Source organism: Triturus cristatus, chromosome 12 (genome assembly GCF_964204655.1).
Source record: "Triturus cristatus chromosome 12, aTriCri1.1, whole genome shotgun sequence".
Lineage (NCBI taxonomy): Eukaryota > Metazoa > Chordata > Amphibia > Caudata > Salamandridae > Triturus > Triturus cristatus.
Window position 1 is genome coordinate 639471229 of NC_140595.1, and position 20702 is coordinate 639491930.

General features: G+C 43.4%; 1 protein-coding gene and 1 long non-coding RNA gene across 3 annotated transcripts in view; one reads left to right on the plus strand and one right to left on the minus strand.

The window, feature by feature from the left end:
* Positions 1-20702, minus strand: part of LOC146776458 (uncharacterized) — a 404315-nt gene that overhangs the window by 347422 nt on the left and 36191 nt on the right. The window lies entirely within an intron of this gene.
* LOC146776459 (solute carrier family 66 member 2-like) overlaps positions 1-20702 on the plus strand; it is a 172549-nt gene that overhangs the window by 30940 nt on the left and 120907 nt on the right. Inside the window, exon 2 of the mRNA XM_085638538.1 lies at positions 7206-7442. Within this exon, the coding sequence (XP_085494664.1) occupies positions 7237-7442 (206 nt within the window). The 5' untranslated portion in view covers positions 7206-7236. The remainder of the gene's footprint in view (positions 1-7205; positions 7443-20702) is intronic.

The following is a 20702-nucleotide window of genomic DNA, read 5'->3' on the forward strand; positions in this document are numbered from 1 at the left end:
GTATTAGTGTATATTTATGATCAATTGGACAGTTTTTTAGACCAAAGTGATGAATGGTAATGAATTAGGCACACAATTAGTCCTAATTTGCTCTTGATTGATTCCTTCTCAAATGTTTATATTGTTCATTTTATAAGTCTGCTGATAAAAATTATTTTCTTTTTACGAGAAAGGTTAAAAATGAGAAGTTGGCCCTGTGTTGAACTAAGTGCATGGGATGCTCACAACCTTTCACCCCATAATAGAATGTTGAATAAAACAATGCCCCTGAACTTTATGTGCTGGAACTCCCTGTAGAATGGCCCCATGGAGCCTTTCTAACATTAGGTTGTGACAGGTACATTGGTAGAAATGTCCTTTTATGTGGATTTCGATGCCTGCAAATGACGACTGCACTCGTGAGGAAGTGAATCATTTGATGTATGTGTTCTCGTACCCATTATTTTACAACATAAGAAAATTGCATCTTGCAGATCGCTGCATTAAATTAAACATTGTCTGATAATACACAGCTTAGAAAACTATATATATCTATATATATCTATATCTATCTATATCTATCTATATATATATATATATATATATATTTATATATATATATATATATATATATATATATATATATATATATGATTGTATGTATATATGTATGTAGAATGTATAATATTTTGTCTTGTGGGCAAAAGCAGACTAAACATTTTTGAACAAAAAACAAAGAAACAGAAACTTTGGAATCTAGTTAGACCCCGCCCATGTCCTCCCTACTGCAAGCAACCATGATGACAATTATCTGTGCTCACTCACATGCTCATAACTGCATGTTATCTCAGCAAAGGACTGAGTATGTTCTGGCACAGATACTATTCTGCCTAAATTACTTCAATGGTAGCTACAATTTTCTTCAAGGAGCTAAAACACCTTCAAGTTATCCAGATGAGAGGGGCCAGAATAATATTGCATCTGAAGCACGGGTACCACAACACATCTGCCTAACATCTTTGACCGGCTTCTAGGGAAAAACAGAGCCATCTTTGAGATGCTTCACCTAACTCAGAAAGCCTGCAAGATCTCAGATGTGACGCATACACGTCAATTAGAAATTGCTGGGGATAGGAGCACCTAACACTGACTTGTCCTTGGTATCTCTGACATCGCCCTTACTACTCCAGCTCTTGGGCATCGAAATGAACAGAATGTAAATAAAGTTCTTTGAAACCTGCTTACTTACTCTAGCAGCCTCTCCTTCCTGCCTTAACCTGTCCACAGCAAACCAGACTCTCTGTAGGGATTTAGAGTGAGGCAAGAGGTCTAGCTTGCCTTGTGTCATCTGAGGGGTCAAACGTTGTGTGATGTCACTTTCGACTGTCGCTAACATGTTGGTGATTCTTAGTTCATGATTGGCCCACACTACATATTGGCCGATGCGCCTGTCCAGTAGAAGAAGGAAAAATGTTTGTCAAAGTTGAACACACAAGATTTAGAGGCACATCACTGTGACCGTGGCAGAAGCCTGGACCAGCCTCCCTTCAAGCCACCCTGCAACTGTGTGCTGACCCTGTTTCCTGCACCAGACTCAATAGGAAGTTTGCTTTGACTGAAGAAACCTTCCCTCATTTTGCTATTTCATTCTTGCTCATTTTTGCCATCTTGGATTCATTAGTGTGCTGTCTGTATTTACTCATATATCTTTCTAGAGCTATGACCCCAAATTAACTAGCGGTTCAACAGAGACCATATGGAGTTATAATTGGTGCTTTTATGTTAAACTTAGTTGTAACAGCACCGAAGTCTTCTGCTTCTTCCAAGATGCTGAATCTCTACTTTAAGCAATTACTTCAGCACAAAAACCTCATAGATTGTTGTACAGTGTAGATATATAGTTCTGTAATATTGGTTCCTCCTGTGTTTTTATCTACAGCAGCTCATTGCTCCTACTTCCATTATAGGAGCGAGTGGGCTCCGGATGTGGCCAACATTCCAATATTCAATACTAGAGTTTTCTAAGAGCACATTCAGAAGGTCATTCATGGCTGTTCATGCACAGTGGCCTGAAGTGCTATATAAGTGTTAACCTAGGGGTATCTTCTAAGCGCTACTTCAGCTTCTTCAGATTCAGGTGTGTTTGATATGCACTTCAGCCCAGGTGTGCTACTACTGTCTCAGTGAAGGAGGAGATACTGGGTCCCAAATGCCATCAAAGAGATCTGATGGTTCACTTTTAGAAATAACAACACAAAGAGGCAACTTCTCAGCAAGACAGGCCTGCAGTTGGTGCTCAACAAATGAGTGACATTTGGCAATGATAATTTGTCTGGACTTCTGAATATGCAGGACTCTTGCAGGCTCACAAGGGCAGACAGACACAAGACCTATAGGCTAGGATTTCACAGTAAACTACTCATGTGTCCTTGGTGGTCCAACCCAGGTATTATCACTAGAGGCGTAACTTAGTCTGGGGTTGTGAATCTCAAATTTACTACCTAAAAAAGGGGTGGGCCACAGGGTGAATGGGTGAGATGACCAATGTAAACGATAGAGTGTTCCCAGGAGGAGCGGAGTCGATACTGATTTGCATTTCAAGGGCCTCTGCGGTTGGTTTAGAGTTTGACGGACTGAGAACTGTACCATGTCTGCCAAACGCAAGGTCCGCCCACCAGATTTTGAGTCAGACAGACCATAAGTTTTATGCAGATGGAGGAAAATATGCTCGGTCAGTGCAAAATTACCTCCAAGTGCCCAACGGAGTAGGAGCTGTCATACGTAAGCCTTCAGACCCTCTGCTCTATTTAGAGTGGATGGTCAGATGTTTATTTTTAACTGACCGTCACTGCCAGGTGTCTCCTGGTGATGAGGGACAGTAAAAAAAAAGATAAATGACCACTACACCCTGAGAGAACTCTCCCATTGTGTAGAGCTCATTCGTTTTTTTATTTATCAAAAACAAACTGTGGTGTTAGGAGTTTATTATTTTAAAAAATAAAAAACTTTGGAAACGTTTTCTGGCTGGCTGGCAGCCACTGTTTGATGGAACCCTTCAGTAAACATTTTCTAGACTGACAGAAACCGCCATGATGGTGGATTCTACCAATGTCCTCAAGGAAATTTGGCAGGCGGAGTAAAGGCACGGTAGCTGATCCAAAAAATGAATAAGTTAAAGCCTCATTGGAATTAGGATGACTTCATAGCAGACCTGACTCAGGACCCCTAGACCCAACTACAAGCCGAGAACGCATTTATTTGGGGTGTGCCACACCCCACATTCGCTGCTAATGCTACACCCCAAATTATCACAGTAGCCTCTGCTGTGGAAGGAAGTTAATGCAGTCTCCAAAAGGGACTTCAAAGCAACCCTGCACAACGCAAAGGCAAATGTGTGCGTGTGGGTAGACACATTTAGGCGCAATAATCAGAATGACTCCATGTTGAGTCCTGCGTCTATCACTCGTTCGCTACCTTGCCCTGATGCAACATATTCCATGAATCTATTTCTGATGCCAAGGGGTCTCCAGGATTCTGTGGGTGTCAGCTGGAAGGAGGGGCAGCACCCCATGAACTGAGCTGACACCATCACGCTGCTGGTGGGGCACTGGCTTACATAACTGACTCCCAAACATATATGCTGACCTACGTGATAATAACTATTTCAACATATGCACCTACCTACCTGATCTGTACCTGCATCCACTCTTCCCTAATTGTAGCATCCTAGCCTGGTAAGCTATGTCTGCTGGGAATGTACAAGCCTGCTGGGAGTGTGTGTCCTGAGCTGTTTCCTACTGTACATACTTTGCTACATTGTATTCTAACATCTGCCCCGGTTCACAAAATCAAGATTTCCACCCAATACACATTTTTACAGACTGTCAACAAACAGTCTTTGTTTCCTTTTTCAATTGTAGGCCTGACTCTAGTTACAGTGTACCTTTGGACTTATATTTCAAATTGAGCTGCATATAATGAGTGTGAGTCCCTGGTGTGCAAAAACCCCCCACAAATATTTACACATTATACAAAGCTCGCCACAAACAATACGATACAAGATGTGCACTTCTAGCAGCCAGAAGTAACGTACATACGGATGGCTATGCATAGAATTGTATATTAAAAAATAACAGGCTCTGGGTGTCAGGTCTGCGTTCAGGCATCAACAACATTAACCAAAAGTCAACACTTTTGAGGTCAGGTGTCAGCTAAGAGAAGCATTATTAAATGAGAACAAACAAAGGCTCCACAACTCCAAAATTCCCTCCCTAAAACTACTACCGAAAAATGTGACCTTGGAACCACTCATCAGCCAGACATATGCTTTCTTACTGAAACCTGGCTTCCCCCGTCGGCTATTCCTGCATCCACATAGCCATTCTGGAAAATGAATATTTGCTCAAACTTGATAGGAAGACAAAACAAGCATTGGCTTAGCCAATAGGTCTCGCCTTTGGGACCTTATAAGTGTTTAGCCATGCAACAGTTGCATAACTAAATACTTATATGGTCCCAAAATCGAGACCTATTGGCTATGCAAAGCGGCCGTGATCACGATCAAACATTAAAGCGGCGAAAGTGAAAGTAATCGCGGTAAAGCGCGGCGTGCGCGCCCGCGCCCATGCACTGTGGCTCTAGGCTGGCCTGGTAGCACTTTTTGGAGCCCTCTCAATAAGTCTCGCCAGACCAGCGCATGCGCTGGGTCAGGAGAGACCTAAAAGGGACGGAGTTGCTTTCGTCTTCGGCAACCCAGTCAAAGTTACCCTAAATGCCACTCTGTGAGGAATGGCTGGAGATCTGCATTTTTAATCTAGAGACTCTGTCTGGTGATCAATGGAAAGGTGCTTTAGTATTTCGTCCCCTCGCCAAAAAAGAACTGGGTTCTGACCCCCTAAATGCAACTATTTCTCTCTGATTTGGAGATACTGGGGCTCTGTACCTGTTTACTATTGAGAACTGGTGGTACTTTTTTATTCAAAGTATTGTACCTCAGCTCTCGCGTCCTGGTACTCTTATTCTTCTAACAACTGACAGCGCCTGCCCATTTCAAGCATCGATTACAAGTGTTTTGTCTTTTTATTGGGTCTGTGTCTCAGTTTTAAAATTATAATCCTATGATCCCACTCGCTGAATTGTGTCTTTCTAGTTCACAGCCACAACGGTATCAGAATTCTGAAGAATTAGAGTAGCCAATCCTTTACCCAATCTGGAAATCACCAGCAATACGCGGGGTAGAATGTTTCGTTGTCTGTTGACGTCTGATTGGATTTTGTGACACTCTGTCACATTCACTGGATGGTTCCTTTAGTGAAAATGGCCATGAAGTGCTGCTGCAGGACCTCATGAAGTAATGCAATAACTGCAATAATCAAATCACCATCTCAAGAGCCTCACTTGAGCATGCACACAACCAGAATTACAAAGCAGCTTGCTATTGATTTTGTGCTAGTGGCAACCTACTGCTTGGACCTGATTCACAAAGGATCTGCGCACTCGTAGTGAAGGCCCCGCAGTCGTGGGGGAGTCTCTGCACTCTGGGCGGAATCTCCGCAATGAGCAGTTTCAGATTACCAAATAGGCAAAGTAGGCACCACCCAATGGGCGCCACTCCTTTCAAGGGCCCGCGACAACGGATCAAAATAATATTATTTGATCTTCAAAGAAAATTACAATCAAGCTTTCTTAAATTATTTCCAATTGATTTTTGTTTAATAACTTTAATAATTGCTAATGTTTAGTTTTGTGTAATAAAATTGGTTTATTAAAATTGTTGGTTGGTAAAATCAAAATGTATTACAAGATAATTTGTGAGGGGGGCCCCTGAAATTTCGACTTCCTAGGGGCTTCCACAGGGTTTAATGCGGCACTGGCAATGAGAGTTCTCGTTGTGGAGATTCCGCCCTGAGTTTGGAGACTCACCACGACTGCGGGGCCTCTGCCACGAGTGCGGAGGCTCTTTGTGAATAAGGCCCCTTGATTCTATCCAAACCGATGCTCTATAATTGTTAATTATATGCAATATGAGGGATTTAAATATTTAATTAGATAAAACATGAGGCAGTGATATAATTTGGTGCAGATAGCTCATAAAAAATAATTATGTGGGATGCGAAGCAATACAATATTAGCAGTGTGTAACATGGGAAATTCCAGTAATAAAGTATGGGTACAAGAGGTATCCCAACAGCTAATTAGTATGTTATAAATAATGCACCATTTCTATAGTTAAGAAGCATGAAATAAGGCACTCCAATAATTACTTGTCTGTGTGGGCTTTTCGAAAAATTATTTAGATGCTGCATGAGGACTTCCTGATATTAATTATTTGAATTTGGAAGCATTACAATATTTAAGTATATTTGTTATATAATACTGCAATAAATATGTTCATAGTGTGCCATTTCAACAATTCCTATTAGCAACAAAAGTCATCCCAGAAAGGTTAGCAGCAGAAATTCTGAATTATGTGCACTGCATGGTGTTCAGATTCTCTGCAGTGCCAGGCATTCCAGTAACTCACACTGTGAAATGGGATGCGCTCCAATGATTGATAACGTTCAATACTATATATTTCAATAACTGATTATGTACAGTATAAGGCATTCCAAGACAAAGTATGTGCAGGATGAGAGCTATCTTAATAAATAAAAATCTGACTCTCGTGTCATCCCATTAGCAATACTGTGTAATGCAAGGCGCTCCATTTTTTTTATTCTGTGTGGCGTTTGATGTTAAATAAATTGCCTCCGTGTAATATGAGGCATTTTAAGTTTTTCAGTCACTGGGCGACCATTTTGTGAAATATGGCGCATCTCAGTTCTTTAATCCTGTTTTATTACGAGTCATTCCATTCCATTCACTGACAGTATAATATGAAGCAATCTGGTAATTGATATTGTGGAGTAGTGTAATGCATTACAATAATTGATTCTGTAAAATTGTGGCATGGGACATAGCCAGTGACATTGCTACCATAAGACTGACTGTCCCGGCCTTACAGACCTTTCAGAGTCCTTGACCCTTGTAGGAAATTATGTAGGTCAGCCCTTCACGTCATTTCCTGTTCTGCCACCTAAGACTTCCCTTTCAGTTCCGTCTTTGTGCTATCATTGCCCGTGCCCTCCATCCCCTTTGTCGTAGTTCTCATTCGATGGAAGAGTACTGTTTCCTGTGAGAGTGAGAATGGTGCTCCCTAGTAACCATATTGTCTTCTTTTCTATCAGGGAAGGAGCTACCTGACCACAGCATGAAGCAATGGACACGTTGAACATGGAAGATCTGAGTGACCCTGGCTCGCCGTCACTGCTGTCATGGATGGCCTCTTGTTTCATGGTATTTGGCGGCGTCCTTCCGTACGTCCCTCAGTATAAGGATATCCAGAGAACCAACAACGCTGAGGGCTTCTCTACATGGGTCTGTCTTGTTCTGCTCTTGGCCAACATCCTCAGGATTTTCTTCTGGTAGGATTTACTGCCTCGTTTATTTACTAATATATTTATTGAAGCTTGTACAGAGCTCCGTGTCTTTAATGAAATTCAGATTCTCTTGCCATTTATTTAGGAGAATCTTAATTTTTCTCAATGCCATCGACATCGAATGAAAAACAGCACATAAGGTACAAAAATTACAAATTCATAGAAATCACAGAAGCAACAGACTGGGAAACGTGGCTGGGATGGCCTGGGATACGTAGCTGGGATGGCCACTGAGGGGAGGTAATTTTTTAAGATTGGGTGGAAGGTTGAGAGGCTGGGTCAGAGAGAAGTTGCATGGGGGTGCATAGAATCAGTCTCATGCCAGTGGCATAATACAGGCCCCCAAAGCCCACACAGTGTGGGGTGCCCTGAGCTGTACGGGCCCCCTTCAGCACAGTACCCTTGCCTGAGACCTCCTGGTGAAGTCCGAAGGTGGACCCTCCATGGAACTTGCAGGGAGGCCCCTTCAACTTGCGTTAAGCCACTGCCTCATGCCAGGCTGTGCCCCAGACTTATGGGCATTTCAGAGGCACTGCTGTCCACTCAAACCCCCCCCCCCCCCACACTAAACTCACCCTCCCAAATCTGCCTTCTCTACTGTAGAATCTTCCCCTCTCTCTAGGTCACTTCTATCCTGAACCCCACTTGGGACGCGAATAAGGAGTTTATGCGATGAATGACTGATAGGGTCAGCAGCGGTCTGTTTCCATCTTCTGACACTGATGGAAATTACCCGACCTGGCGAGGAGTCAAATCTGCTTCTCCTCTCCCGGATTCATTTTTAATGATTGCTAGGAGAGGAATATCAATGTCCTTTCAGCATTTAATTAAAAAGGAATTCTAAAAGTTGGCGTTTGTTCTTTCTGCAAAGAACTCTTGTAAACGTCTCTCCGCCATCAAATGTCCTTGGAACAAGTGAAAGGCATCATAATGAGCTCTGCATTCAATTATTAATGGGGCCAAGCTTGAGGGGGGAAGGTTAGGATTTTCAGTCTGGATATTAGCAAGAAATCAAGTAACAGTAATGGACCTTTGAAACTTTCTCCACAAAGCTGTACTTACTCACTTTCCATATAACTTCTGTTTCAATAAAGCAGTGCTTTCACTTTGTAAGTGCAGGAGTGGTGTTCAATATGTGAATCAGGCACACTTGTGAGTGCAAAGGTATGCCACATAGGGAAAGTGGGACCTGAGTGGAAGCGCTGAGGATCTGTATAAAAAGAGGAGTGAGTGAGTGGGAAAAAATTAAAGTAGACCTCCACAGGAAGAAAATACAAGGTAAAAATTAGGTTTGACGGTCCAGAAAAACCCCATACACCTTTAAAACGTGAATTTTCGGACTTTTTTTCGAGTAATTTGTCGCCACCACCAGGAAGTGCAGAACAGTTGCAACTTTACTTTCTCTTATTGAAACATTTGAAACATTTGCTCTTTTGTGTCAGATTTAAAGGACAGTCTTGGGGCTCAAGGCTCGCCCTGGGCCTGGGATCTGGAGCAGCATGCTGTCAGGCGTAAAGCGCTACGACATCTCCTATGGGGTAGTTAGAACTTTATAACTGCAATTACAATACTAATACAATATATAACGTGCACTAATAGTAATATCATAACACTTAGCAGTTGGGCGGCCGATTGTAGTTCATACAGGCTGCATAATAATTCCTTTTACTGCTTGAAACACTTCCATTCACATAAGACAAAACTGCTAATGTTCATCACCCAGTATTGTATCAGTCCACTGCAAATAAATCACCCATCACAAACATGCTGCTGGCCAACAGAACAATTTAATTGAGTCTACCACTGCAGGTCCTAAGAAGCTACATACTATGTCCACTTCTTGACATCTCGCAATCAGAATCAGATATGGGATGATGCTAACAAAGTCCATCTCAGCATATCCCTCCACACTTTCTCCCTTTAACCTATCAGTGGCAGCTGGGAGGGAACGTGGATGGCGAGGCGTGAGGGAAAATTGGGGGATTGAAAAAATAAAATAAAAACTCACTTACCTTTTCAGCCACCTCACCTTCGTCTCTGCTTCGCTTATCTTCCCGACTCTAGTCCGGAAGAAGCTGCAGGAAGCACCGGAGGCTCCATTGAGCCAGGTCTGAGCACCGTGGATTGGCTCTCAGATGGGGACAGGGAGCCTGTGCATATTCACCAGCAGGCTGTTAATTACAGCCTGGTGGGGAATGTGCAAAGTGCGCATGAATGTTTGGCTGGGCCAAGACGGCTGGCCAAGCAGTCACGCTCACGTAAGTGCATGAACCACTCCTTCTCCCTGAGCCACCAGCCCGCCCCACCATAACCCACCCCTGCAGTAGCAAAAAATAAAATAATAAGGACATTCTTATTATCATTTTATTTTTCTCTTTTTCACTGCCGGAAGAGCAGTGGGGTTACGCTCCTCCACCTTATTGGAGAAGCCACCATTGTAACCTATGCCTGCTCAGGACCATTACCTTTAAACTAAATTTCTCAGACCAGACAACCCAGTACAGTAACCAGTTAAGTGTGCTATGAACATAAGAAATGCCACAAAGGCGACTGCAGGGATGCGCAAAGCATGTGTGCCTGTCTCTCACACTTCTTCATCCATCACACTGCTAAGGGATGCATCCCATTTCACAGCAACCCCACCTTGCTGGTCATCACGCACTACATGAAAAGACTTCCCACATAGGTTCATGACAATTCTAAGCTTTTGGGAAATTGAGTTTATTTTTCTAAAATTAAAAGCTTGTATTTGACTGCAAAATGTGTGTATTTTTTTATTAAATGATAGGCTGATGGTTAGGCATAATCTGTTTGACTTTTCAACCACATCTAAAATTTGATTTTGAGTGTTAATCCCCAATGCTTTCTGAGACCCAGGCTTATAGGCATGGTACAGTTTGTCAGCAGCTTGAGCCTGTAAGGTCTCTGTAAACTGAGCAATAGAATTCCCGTATGAGCCTATAAAATCTTTCTAGCTCTCCTGTGTACTGTATGAGATTGCAAGATGGTAGTATAATGTTTTCTTTGTTTTTTATACTGTCCTTCCAAAGAGCCGCTAGCACAAATGATTGGTGATATAAACCATCACCTTGACCAACCTGAGGTGTGTGACTCTGCTGTCTTTCTTGACTCTCTTCACACGGTGCAGCTTTCGCAAAGGGTTAGTCACCCTACCCATTAAGGGGGCCACACTTTAGACCCTATTTGTTAGAACTTTCCTATCCTGGTTGTAAAGCCCTTGCCAGTCTCTTGGTCGGACCACTTCCCTATATTTTTCTCTTGGGAAGTTACGCGGCCTGCGCAACCGGCATGCAGCTTGCGCCGTCCGACTTATAGTAGAATTGATCCTCTCCAGTTCATCAGTTCTTCGGTTGCCTCCTGGCCCTCTCTCCAAGAAGGCCTTGAGGGGAATGTGTTCAGGTTTTCAGACTAGATTGCTGATTCGGTATCTGCCCTATCCGCGTCGCGTCCGTCTAAACTGACAAGAGATTCACCTTCCAAACCCTGGTTCTCTCCAGAGCTGAAAGCCTTGAAACACGACTGCAAAGTATTGGAGAGGGCGAGGCGCTCCAGTGGTTACTGCTCCAAAGCTAAACTCGCTCTTAGAGCTGCCATTGTGGTCGCTAAAGGCGGATACTATACATCACGTATTGACGTTTGCGATCGTGCAGAGTTTTATGTCCCCCACTCCTCAGGCTTATGCTGCGCCAGTTTCGGAGTCCTGGTGCAACACTCTTTCTGAGTTTTTCCTGGATAAAATACTCAGTATTCAAGATACTCTTGCGGCCCTTTCTAGGTGGTCCGCAGTTGCCGCACAGGGGCCATTGGCGGCTGCCCCTGTCAAGTTGCTCTCCACTTTTATACCAATCAATCCGGCCTGCTCACTTAAAATTCTTAAGGGCTTGAAGTCAGGCTCTCCAAATGACCCTTGCACTGCTAGACTCTTGGCTGCCGCTGCGGATGTCATTAATCCCGAAGTCAATGTAATGGTTAACATGTCTCTCCGGGAGGCTGTTGTCCTGTTGTCTTGGAAACAGGCACTAATTCTTCCTCTTCTTAAGAAGCCATCTCTTGACCCGTTGCTACCCAGTAGCTATCGTCCCATTTCGCTTCTGCCTAGCTTGGCTAAGGTTTGTGAAAAGGTGGTTACGAATCAATTTACCAATCATGCGGAGGTATCGGGTCTGCTGCACCCGGCACAATCTGGTTTCCGGCCATTGCACAGCACAGAGTCGGCATTGCTGGAGGTGTTGGAGGCGATCTGGGAGTGTCTGGACGCCGGCGGGAGAGCAGCTCTAGTTATGCTAGACCTATCGGCGGCGTTCGACAAGGTGCCCCACTCCTTACTCCTTGATCACCTCTCATAGATAGGTGTTTCTGGGTCTGTGCTGCGCTGGATCAGATCCTTCCTGAAGGGCCGGTCTCAGCTGGTCTGGCTTCCTCCGTTTGCCTTGGTGCTTCAGCAGGTGGACACTGGTGTTCCGCAGGGGTCTTCCCTTAGTCCCCTTCTCTTTAACATCTATCTCACTCCCCTGGTTTATCAAGCGGAATCACTAGGGGCTAAGGTGATGGCCTACGCTGATGATACTCAGCTTCTGTTCGCTTGGGGCAGGCACGATGACTCAGTCCTTTCTGCACAACATTGCTTATCCTCTGTGTTTCATTGGCTCGCTCAGGCGCAGCTGAAGTGCAATGAGGTGAAGTCTGAGGTCCTCTTATACGGTTTGTTTCCTGCCAACTTTAGAGAGAGGCTGTGGCGCCCTGGCTTCCCCCTGCCTAGTGCAGAGAGAAATGCCGCAAAAAATCTGGGCATCTGGTTCAATGAAAATTTGAACTTTTCAACACAGGTCAAGAAGCTGGCGGGGACCTGTTTTGGCACCTTGAAGGCACTGAGGAAGTTTCTTCCTCTTCTCCCTAGATATGCCAAAGAAATGGTGATCCGTGCATTGATCTTGTCCCGTCTAGACTATGCTAACGCACTCTTTGTGGCTACCTCCTACAGAAACTGCAAGTTGTCCAAAACTCGGCAGCCAGACTCCTACTGGGTCTGTCGAATAGGTGTAGTGTGCGCGCACATCTGCACACCCTGCCCTGGCTCCCAGTGGAGTCTCGGATAAAATTCAAAATGCTGACCATTGCTCATAAGGCCCTCTATGGTCTTGGCCCCATCTACTTACAGAAGAGATTTGCTTTTTACAACCCAGGGAGACAGCTGCGTTCCTCCTCTCAGTTACTGATGCAGACCCCCAGGTTTAACCGCCAAAGGCTTGGCGGGAGCTCTTTTGTTCGGATAGCTGGTTTGGCCTGGAACGCACTGCCGCTGACATTGCGCGGCCTCCAGGATCCTATAATCTTCAATAAAAAACTAAAAACCCTTCTCTTCTGCTAGGCCTTAGCTTCCTTTTCCACTGCACGGGCCAGGACACTCTGGTGAGTAGCCGTGCGCGCTATAAATAAATATAACATAACATTGGGAATGTACTTGGAAGGATCAGAATGGAAAAAAAATAGAGGAAGTTCAGTGCAGGAGTTTAGATAGGTGCTATGAATAATGACGGGCCATCTGAAAAACAAATCTGTGAACTACCTGCATTGCCCATTGTTTTAGTGATGTGAGAAGTAATAGTGAAAATGCACCATTTTATTTCCTTTTCTCCAACTTTTCCTTCTTGGGGTGGGTAAACTTCCAAACCTCCTGCTGAGGGCCAAGCTTGTTTGGTACATCATGAACAGTCTTATTTCACAACTATGACTTTTTACTACATTTTTGTGTAATTTGTATGTATTTACGTATGTATGTGACATATTTTCAAAGTCCTTTCAAGGGGAGAACACTCCAAACTGCCCGGGGAGAAGTAAGGTCCCAACTTCACACGCATGTTCACTACAAATTTGAGGTTGTGGTCAATTTCTACCACTTTCAAAGAATAGTAATTGCTACTGCACACATATATTAGACTGTGATTCTGCAGAGGCTTCACACTCAATGTGTTACTGTCCACATGTGGTTAGTGTAATCTCTACGCCGCCTAGTAAGGCACCACTGTAAAGGGTTCTGAAATTGCCATATAAACAATTCCAAGCACTCTCAAGGAAATTAATACATAAGTACTACAGCTAACAGAGCGCTCTTACTCCAAGCACATATTTTCCATGCATCACTATTTACAGAACCCTTTTTAAGGAAACTAGTCATAATGTGCACTTAAGAGTAAGATATTACGTTTTCTGCAAATAAATTTACTAAGAAGGACAGGTGTCTGGTTCTGAGGTAAATTGTGCTACAAATGGTGCCAAGCTTTTCAGCTATCCTCTCTCACCAATAAATAAGTTTTGGTATGAACCACTGCAGTATATGCTAAACATGTATCATAGTAAATTTGATATGTGTTATCGTTATATCATTGGGATCTTTACGCATATCAATTATTGTTCTATGTACTGTAATCTCTTACAGCCTTGAAAAGTGGGGGTTTGTCCTGCAAATTCATGTCAGCTGTATAGTTGTTTTAAAGAATTTGGATCTATTCTGCATGTTGGAGAAACCATGACATTCTTGTTTGTCTTTGAAAATGTACAACATATGAAAGAATCAAAGGGATCTTTTTGAAACAAAGCTGAATATATTGCAAGTCAGACCATCACTAAATGATGCTCATGCCCAGACCGATATCCTATCCCTTTCCTGATTGGTCTAATAAAAGTGAACACATGTTTCTTAGATTCTTCCTGAATTCCCAAGATTAGGGTCTTCGGGTGAAATTGTCATGCCCCCTTCAGCTTCCCCACTCTATGGGCTCTCACCTATCCCCCAGGTCACAGCATTCAGAGAATATGAATCTTGTGGTTCATATTACTCTTAATCACCTCTAAACATATTGCCCTGATTGCTTGTGGGCAGAGCAATGGATGCCCTCTTGTTCTCAGTGTGATTCCTTTGCCGTTTGGGTATCATGAACCACATAAAGAAATAAACTGTGATCTTTCCATGTCCACTACAACAGGGGTTGTTGTATTTTCATGTACCAAATATAAACAATAGTAAAGCAAGCTGATACCAATTTATTGAGACTCCTGTTTTCAAGGGCTGGTTTCCAAAGATATAGTCCTTTTCCTGGAATTCCCTCACCCTCTGGGGCAGATCCTACACTGAGACAAACCTTGCCTCTACTTATTTGAGCAACCACAAAGGCAGTCTTAAACTGGAGCTTGTCCAGTGGTACTGAAACACAAGACTTATTTGAGAGCTTGCTCCGAGCTATCACTCACTTAGTCACACCCGGGTAAGACCCTATTCTGGAGATCTCAAAGACCATCTTAAACTTTTTAAGCCTGCACCAGAGTTTTGCAGACTTTAATCATTTTGGAAGAACTGTTCAGTTTAGATAGAGTGATGCTTCCAGTTTCTGATGACCCTCGATTCTGAAAATAGGGCAGGATGTTGAAGGGCCTCATTCAGAAAAGCACCTTACATCTAGGGTGGAAAAGTCCTTATGCAGTCTGAGACTAAGAAGTCTGCATTGCAGGCATCTTTCAGACTCATCCTCTGCAAGATTAATGGCTACTGCCGATCTGCTAATAGCTCTAGTTCCATCGGTGGTCATGACCATTGACTCTTCCATCCTTCTATCAGAGGTCAAGACTGAAGCCGAACATTTATTGCTTCTTTGCATTAGTTGCCATGTGGCTGAACAAGTGAGGCACCTTAACACGGGAAACAGCCTTTACCACAAAGCATTTTCTACGCGTTACGTTTACAACGGTACACTTACCTCGTAAATGTCTTCACAAAGCGTATTGCTTCAACGACGTCTTTACCACGCAAGCAACGTCATCACGGAAAAACATCTTCCTGGTCGGAAAAAAAAGCGTCAGTCCTTCTTAAGTGTCGGCGAAGACCTAAGAAAAAGGAAAAAAAAAGAAGAAAGGGGGCTTGGGGGGGTCTCCCCCCCAAAAAAGAAAAGGCGGGGTAAAGGCAAAATCGAGGTAAGGGCAATGCGAAGAAAAAACATTCCGTTGTAACGCATGCGTGGTAAAGGCATGCGTTGCAACGGAATGCGTAGTAACGACATATATTCCCTTAACACCTACTAATGCAGATGTTCTCCCCACTTGTCACCTGAGCCCTGGGGTTATCCTCAGTGATCCTGCCATGAAGCAGCTTAACAACATCTTTCTCAGGCTTCTTTATGTCCCCTGACTTGTGCACCATACACTCTAGGTGTGCCTTCTTAGACTCCCCCGTGCATCCAGCAGGGCCAGTGTCATTGGGGATTTCTATCCTCCCGCCACCATTTAAAAGTCAGGCAACAACATTTGCATGGATTCACCACTGTGTTTCAAGTAATCTGAGGGTGACCACATATGATCCTTTTATTGAAACCTTCATGAAAGGGTCAGTCAAGAAGCGATTGTCTAAGGAGCTTACTGTTAAGGGTGCAAGCAGCGCACAGCTCGATGCACCCTCTCCGGAGCAGGTGGCCTCACCAGCCCAAGAGCTCTCTTTTCCTATGTTGCCTCTCCCTAAAAGCCATGGTCCAACCTCAGCTGTTCCAACCACTCTTGTGCATATACCTGGGATTCACTGCTTTCAAGTTTCACCCATTGGAGAGCATGTACCGCGTTTTAAGGTCAAAAGTTGAAATTTAAAATGCTGAAAAATTGAAAGTTTGAAACTATTAGCATGAAATTATTATTTTTTTAATTTGAAAATGTTTTCAAAAAGAGGTAAGAAATATGGATTAGAATAGGGATATGTGTTTGGGCAATGTAGATTGTTATGGTCAAGGTTACAAAAAGATTAGCGTTAGGGGTAGTATGAGAGTTGAGTTAGGGTCAAGGTTAGCCCTCAGCTACGTTTAGTGGAAGGGATAATCTTCAGTCTAGTTTTAGAGTATGGGTAAGTGTTGGGAGTATATTTGGGGATCTGATAAAGGTGAGCGTTTGTGTATGGTTTCATGTTAGAGTTAGGGCAAAGATTTCCGGTGCAATAGATAATAAAAATGGTTTGTGTCAGGAAGGATAATGTCTATCTTTTGGCAACAGTAATTCTTAATCACAATATCTTTTAATTGAGAACACTGTTTTTAGGAGGTATTCCAATTTGTTGGTGCACCAGCTTCACCCAGGTCATAAATACAATCACATATGGGGCCTTAATGTGATTTCATTTCTTTCCTTAAGATCTTTGAGCCTATGGTGTCCATATACTCAGACTGATGACGTGGAAAGTGAAAGTTCTAAGGGCAGTCACTTCTGACCACCATGCTAGGGATCTTCTGTTTTTTTCTAATCTCTGCAAACATGCTTGATTTTTCAAAGGTCAGTAGATGCATCCATTCTTCCTGTTGACATTGCTCTTGATATCCAATAGAAAATTTGTCTTAGGTATTTTTCTCTTCACCAACCACTAAGGCTAGGTGGCCCATCTGTAATCTGGATGTTGAAATGCTCTTCATTTCTACAGTGGCGCATACTATGAACATCTGAATCAGGGAAAGGGTCTTCGTGACTGTTATAGATGCCTTGCCTGGGAGAAATGCTTTGAAGTCAACTATAGCTCATGGGGTTGTGCACTGTATTATAAAATGTTGCAAAGTGAAATATCTTCCTTCTTCTAAAGACATTCACTCTTGCGAGAACGCATCAAGGTCGCCTTTATGGTAGTCCAGCTATGCGTGCACTAAGACATCATTGGTATGGCTGCTCTATGGGTTGTTTTACTGTTTCGTTTATAAGTATGTATTGGACACTCGGTTTCATTCTCATAGCGCACGCAAGACTTACTCAAGAACTTGTTTGCCTACTTTGTATATTAAGTTTGTTGGCTGTTTCTTTCTAAATTATTTCAGTTCTTGGTAATCTATTACATTATTATAGAGGAAGTACTTGTCAATCTAAGATGCTCACTACAGTGACTCTTGGATGGTAGAGTCATTTGTGAGAAATGCTGTTTTTCTAAATGTTGAGCTTTCTTCTCTGCTGCTGGAAAAATTGTAAACATTGGCAAAATACTGTTGTAAAACTCAGCATGGCTTTTTAACACCCTGTCTGCCATGATTTTGCCTTCCTGCCACCACCGTGCATGGCAGTGCCACGCACGAAAAATTGAATAATGTCCCAACATGCTGGGAAAAGGTCCCCAGCTTATTGCAGACATTGTATTTTTATTTTTCAAAGGAAAGCCCTGTGTTGGATATTTGTGTTTGACAAGCCCCCAAAATGTGCTGCCCAGTGGTTTGGCGGCTGGCTTATGTTTTATTCTTTCTTCCCACAGATCAGGTACAGGTATGCAAAGTTGAATTCCACTAGCACACTTTTACAAAGTTAACCTACTTCACACTTCATACAATTTGTCAACTTCACGAATCTTGTTCAACGATTGTGCCAATAAGTGTGTTTTTCGAGGAATATTTTTCTGGTGAACGCGAATGTTTGCACAGGCCTTTTCATGCAAAGCCTACTTATGCAGGATATCTTCCTGCACTATGTGCTTTTTAAAACGCTGCAAATTATGTAAACTTCACAAGCTTTGTAGAGCCTGAAGATATTCCCAAAGGGGTGCTACCTGAGGGCAACAACCATTTAATACAACAGCAAGTCACAATGACACACAGAGTCTGGAAAGGTGATTTTAGAGCAAGCTTTTCACCATGGAAGACATGAAACTTAACAAGAGTGGGGTGACAGATATTCACTACATACTCAACAGAGTGGCAAAGACTGCGAAGGCATGGTGTGGGAAGGATGCTCACATTGTGAGTGCACAGAGTACATTGGTGCTAGTGGATTCTCTGATTCACTTGTCACGATCGTCAGTGGATGGTAGAGAAGGTCACATTGTAGTTTATTTACCAAAAAGGAGCTTTTATATATAGCCATAGAGGAACTTGACTCTAGTTCACCCCCTGGGAAGGCACCTACCCAGCTGGACATCAGACAACGTCTTCTTCCTCATCTCCCCGTTATGCTCCCTTCCCTCCCTCCATCAATCTTAATTTTCTATGTTTATTGAATGCACTAGCAATCGGACTTAACTTTAACCCCTTCGCTGCTGCGGACATTCCGCTGCAGCGCTGGGGGGGGCAGGGGGGCAGCGCGGCGGGCCTGTGCTCATGACGGAGCCGCTCCGTCATGAGCCACAGTTGAGCTGTGCTCATGACGGAACGGTTCCGTCATGACTCCGCCCATTTGCGTTGTCGCCCCGCACAGGCGGGGAAACAGCGCCGCGCAGGCGGAGCGGCCGCCGGCAGGATTGTCATGACGGAACCGTTCCGTCATGAGCACACGACAACCGTGACTCATGACGGAACGGTTCCGTCATGAGCAGGGAAGGGGTTAATGTAACTGTAACTGATGTAATGCTGTAACATGTCCTAATCCTCATGTAAAGCGCTCTGATACGTATGAGTCTAGCCTGGACTTCCTCGTCTCCTCGCTGTGTCTCCTACCCCCTCCCCATACTCTTCCCTCCTTAATTCTTTGCTTTCCTCCCCAATTCCTTTCCTCTCTCCCCTGAATCTCTCTCCCCCTGCCTGCTTTGTTTATTCTTTTGCCCATGCTCCGCCCAATCTCCCTTCCCGTCGCTCTTTTTACACTACCCCCTTACCCTTCTACACGCCATGAACCAACGGATATAACTCGTAATTGCCGTACCTTCTGTAACAATGTGTAACTTGTAACCGATGTAACCCTACCAACCTGACTCCCTAAAATGGCCCCCTATTGTATGCCCTTGTCCAAAGCACTCCTACTCCCCTTGCTGGGGACGGATCCAGCATTTTTGCCCTGGAGTCTCAGAGACCCTTCTGAGAGAGTCCACAGTGACAAGGGAGTCTCACATAGTGGCGTGCTGGGATTGATCCCCTTACCACTGGAAACCGTCTCCTACCCTGCAGGAAGTCGGACACTGTGTTCACGCTGGGTTTTTCTACCCTCTCCTCTTCCCTCCCTCATTCTTCTAAGTGTGCCCGTGACCTATGCACTCCTGTCCCCTTGTTGGGGAGGGATCCAGCATCTATGCCCTGGAGTCTCAGCGTCCCCGTTGAGAGAGTCCACCGCAAGAAGGGAATCACACTAAATGGAAGACTGGGAATGTTCCCTTTGCCGCAGGGAGCTGTCTCCCACCCAGCCGGACATCAGACACAGTTACTTCCTCCTCGCTGTGTCTCCTACCCCCACCTCTTCCTTCCTTCATTCCTTGCTTGCCTCCCCTATTTCTTTCCTCTCTCCCTTGAATCACTCTCCCCCTGCCTGCTTTGTTTATCCTTGTGCCTTTTCTCTGCTTAATCTCCCTCCCATCGCCCTGTTACATTACCCCTCACCCTTCCACACGCCATGAACCAACGGATGCAACTTGTAATTGATGTACCTTCTGTAGCAATGTGTAACTTGTAACCTATGTAACTCTCCTCATGTAAAGTGCTCTGATACCTCCGGGTCTAGCCAGCGCTATATAAAACTCAAGCAAAAAATAAAAAAATAAATAATAAATATAAATTATGATGGACGGTATGAATGTTTCAGTGCATGTTGGAGGTCACATAAGGACCTGGGATGTAGTGATTTAGCACATGATCAGGACGCACTCTAGTGTTGTGTTCCTCACTAATTTTGTTAATTGGAGAACTAAATACTTTTAATTTGTTGGAAGAAAATGCTGCAAGGGCTCAACTTTATTATGGCTACAAATGCTCCCTGCTTGCCAAGTACACAGATCAATTTTCTTTAACAAGTTAATTTCTCACAGGTCTCATTATCAACTGAATGATACATTCTTAACTGTTTAGAGCTGCTTCTCTTTTATTTTTTGTCTTATTTGTAGAAATGACCTCAACCACAACGCCTCCATACTTTTACTTCGTTATGCAGTGCATGTGGTTAAAATAACATATTTTCCTCAAAATCGTTTCTTCTTTTTCTGTAACAAAATCTAGAATTTTTGTTTTTGTTTTTTTCAATTATCCCACACAATGATTTTTCTCATTCCACCCATAATTATACCTTAGTTTTGTATATATAAACATATTATAAAGAATAATTTTGAAAGTCAAGAATCCAAGACTATTTCATATTAATTTCCATTCCATTCCAACAAACTTTATTTCGGTCAATGTAGACCATAAAAAGTAAATAGTACGAACAATAGCAAAAAGAACACATGACAAAACCAATACATGAAAATAAAATGCAAACAAAACTTAATTATAAACAGCTTTAAAATTCATCACAGGGTGGGGGGGGGGG